This window comes from Anopheles aquasalis, chromosome 2 (assembly GCF_943734665.1).
Source record: "Anopheles aquasalis chromosome 2, idAnoAquaMG_Q_19, whole genome shotgun sequence".
NCBI lineage: Eukaryota > Metazoa > Arthropoda > Insecta > Diptera > Culicidae > Anopheles > Anopheles aquasalis.
This window is the reverse complement of record NC_064877.1, coordinates 59,622,288-59,625,646: the sequence shown is the minus strand read 5'-3', so window position 1 is coordinate 59,625,646 and position 3,359 is coordinate 59,622,288. Positions and strand designations below refer to the sequence as shown.

The 3,359-nt window shown below is 48.5% G+C and overlaps 1 protein-coding gene across 3 annotated transcripts in view; it reads left to right on the top strand.

Moving 5' to 3' along the window:
- The window catches only part of LOC126578853 (zwei Ig domain protein zig-8-like), a 23,738-nt gene extending 21,998 nt beyond the window's left edge, over nt 1–1,740 (top strand). For all 3 annotated transcript variants that reach the window (XM_050241822.1, XM_050241804.1, XM_050241812.1), the window contains one exon: nt 300–1,740. In XM_050241822.1, the coding sequence (XP_050097779.1) occupies nt 300–418 (119 nt within the window). In that variant the 3' untranslated portion in view covers nt 419–1,740. The remainder of the gene's footprint in view (nt 1–299) is intronic.
- Nucleotides 1,741–3,359: the final 1,619 nt, after the last annotated feature.

Genomic DNA, 3,359 nt, shown 5'->3' with positions numbered 1-3,359 from the left:
CTTCTTGCTTTTTTTTCTGTTCCTGTGGATGGGTATGTTTAGCAGAACGTTTCCTTCCATTTTCTATTTTAATCAAAAACCACATTGACATCCATTTCCTTAACCACCGAACAGCACAGCTGAGAGGCAGTTTCGAAAATCTGTGAAATTAATTTCAATCCTCTCCGCTCTGCTCTTTTCTACTCTTTGCTCCACTGCTGGCGCCGGTTCACCCTGCCCATCCTGCATCACATTACACTCGTCTCTGTCGTCCTCCCTGTCGTCGTCGTCGTCCTCCTCCTCCTCCTCATCCGCTGCAGGTGAACATCCGGCCGCCATCCAGCGGGGGCGACAGACGCGCAGCAACTGTGCCCTGCTGACGATGCTGTTCCTGCTGCTGATGGCGATATCCGGCGGACCGCGGCCTGGTGTGCGATAAAATCATCCGTATTTCCGCTGCCGCAACTACAAAATAATACTAATAATAATAATAATAATAAAAACAACAATGCCAGAGGCAGAGCGAGTCGGAGTCCAAACAGCAGTGGAGTCGCTGCCAACGGGTTGCGTTCCGCGATCAGTGGAAATTGCAATCAGTTCGTCGAAGCATCCCCGGGGGGGGTAGAAACGATGCTGCACTGTACATAGAGACGGTAGTGGATCGCAGCCAGCCCGGAAACCGGAAGCACCACAGAGCACGGTGAAGGTTTGGAAGCTGTGCGAGAGCGCGCTTGGTGAATTCAATCGATTGCAGTCAACTTTGTTCCTCTATTTGTACTCGGAAAACTAGTTCCTGCTCTCCTTCTCTCAGTTCTCCTGTTGCCTCTTGTTTGATCGGAATCTATTATTGATTAGCGTGTGAACGTGGCCAATCCCGGATAGAGCCAGTGAAGAGAGGCTAGCACTTCTCAGAGGAGCCGAGAGAAGTATAAAGTTTACGTTGTGAGAGGAAGAAATTAGAATAAAAGGAAAAAAAAGTTTATCATGCGGAAAAACCGAAAATCAGCAGACCGGCAGACCGGCAGACTGGAAGTCTGGTCAGGTGCTTGAGTAAAACTTGGGTAGAAAGAGGAACAGAAATAAAACCAGGACATCAGCACTAGTCGCGGAAACAGAGTGTTCTTTAGCCTAGACCATTTGAGAGCTAGCAAGTGAGGGATTTGACTGTAAGGAAACACACGGGATCATACAGAAATGCATCGATGATGCAGTATCGAAAGCATCGAGATTTAATTTCTTGGAAATCACTACAAGACCCATTTTGATTGATTTACAAATGTTTCGTGGATTCGCAGAAAGCATCATAAGTTAACTAAAGTTCAAAAAATCAATCTGGAAGTACTCCAAATACAAACCACATTCTCCTCCACCACATCCATTCGTGAGTACAGCGGAAGCTCAACATTCAGCTGGATTGATAAAGGCAGCTTGGCACCGTATTCACTCAGAAACATCAACACCGCAGCGCATGTTGCACTTTAGAGCAGGAGAAGGCAAAAAAAGAAACAATATTTTCTATGGACTATACTTTTCCTAACGCAAACCCACGCTATACAATAGAGAGAGAGAGAGCCAGAGCGCAAGAACAACACAAAACCCAACGAAGCGAACTCGAAATCAAGAACAAACGAAAACGGGAACGTCGGATGGCAGGGAATCACAGAGACATGAATCGAGAAGGCAACCGTACAATTAGTTTGTTTTCGTCAAAGAAAAACCGAAACAAATCTTTTTTCCAAAATACAAACCAAAATCACTGTAGCCCGTGTGTGCGTCGATCGTGTTCTTGCAGCCCGACAGTTTTCTCCGAATGCTCCGAAAAGTCCACGTCCTTCGGTGTTTTGTGCTATCGCGGTAAGTAGTTCGGTCTGGTGGAGTTGTCCTGCAGCTGTCACTTTGATGTACTGACGTACCAGCTCCACCAGTAACTAGCTCATAACGTGTCAGTAGCGACATATCATATCAGAAGCAATTCTTCTTCCATCGGATTGCATGTCAACCAGACCGCGGACGGAAGGGAGGCAACGTGGCCGGTCCCGGACTGGTCCAACGAGACACCCTAGCTTACGTCCATCGTCAGCATCTTCGTCGTCGCTGTCGCCAGTGTCATTGGTGTCATAAATCATCCGCCATTCTTTCGCGCGCATGCATTTATGACACCAGACTGTCTCCGAGTTGTCCACCAGATTCTCCAGCGGCACCGCACAAACCGAGAGAGAGAAGGAGAGTTGCTGGAGCATAAAAAGTATCCCCCAGTGGGGGGAGGTTGAGTACAGTGCCGCACCGACCGACAAAGAGTAGAACCAGCGGACCAGCGATACCCAACTTCACCGACACCGAGGGCGCGCGCTGATGCTCTTCGGTTGCGGGCAAAAGTTTTATTCGTATTTCTCGGAGGTTTTTTGTGTTTTCGCCATTGTTTCTGCGCACCCTCGCCAACCCAAGTACCAGCCCTACCCTGCCACTACGTCAGGGGATGTGGAAATTGCAAGACGAAAAAAAAAATACGGGCGGGTAGCACCGGGGAGTGTATGTTGGCAAGTTGTCTTGTTGAATGCATAATTAAAGTCAGTCGATGGAGTCTCCTCTCCCTCCGGTTCCCTCGCAAACTGGCTCGGACCCTCGGTTCTGCGGTTTTTTGGTTTATTTTTTCAGGGGGACTCCAACGCTGCCTCATTATTTCGTTCCTTTCTTTGTTTCCTTTGGTTTTCCTTTTGCCTTCGCGAGCGTTGAACTGTGCTGCACTCCGTGCTGTTAATTCACCTTCAGCGACCGGGGGATGCTGGGAAAGCCACAACAATCCATCGAGTTTTCAACACTCGGCGCTCACCTAGCGACCGTAGCGCGGTAATTGAATTCAGTTTGTCAGTTGCAGCAAAACCACAACCCGGTACCAAGTGGTCGCGTGTGTTTCTGGGTGTGTCGTGGCACTGGTGCGACGATAATCATCCCCTGATCATCCGACGAAGGAAAGGAGAAGAGCTATTGGCATCCTTGGGGGGAGTGAAATAAACTGCGGTGGCGATGTTTTCCCAGCTGCTGGTAAGTGGCGCTGCGAACGCTGGAATTAATTAATGGAAATCCGTGGCCACAGTTTGTAAGTGGCGGAAGGTCGTTTAAATGTACGATTACGCCGAGGGTGGCCCACGGTACTAGTGGATGAACCGTTGTGTAGCAAATAAAGACATCATTAATTGGATCCATTTCCGGCGTTGCACTTCGAGATGTTGTATGGGATGCCACTACAGGTGTAAAACAGTGCCGTTGCACCTTTTCCCTCTATTCCTTGTTTGCTAGCCTGTTGAGGATCGGTTTTATGCAACCACTGAACAGAGGTGAAAGTTTGCTTATCATCAAAAGGTTCCCCTCCCAACAAACGT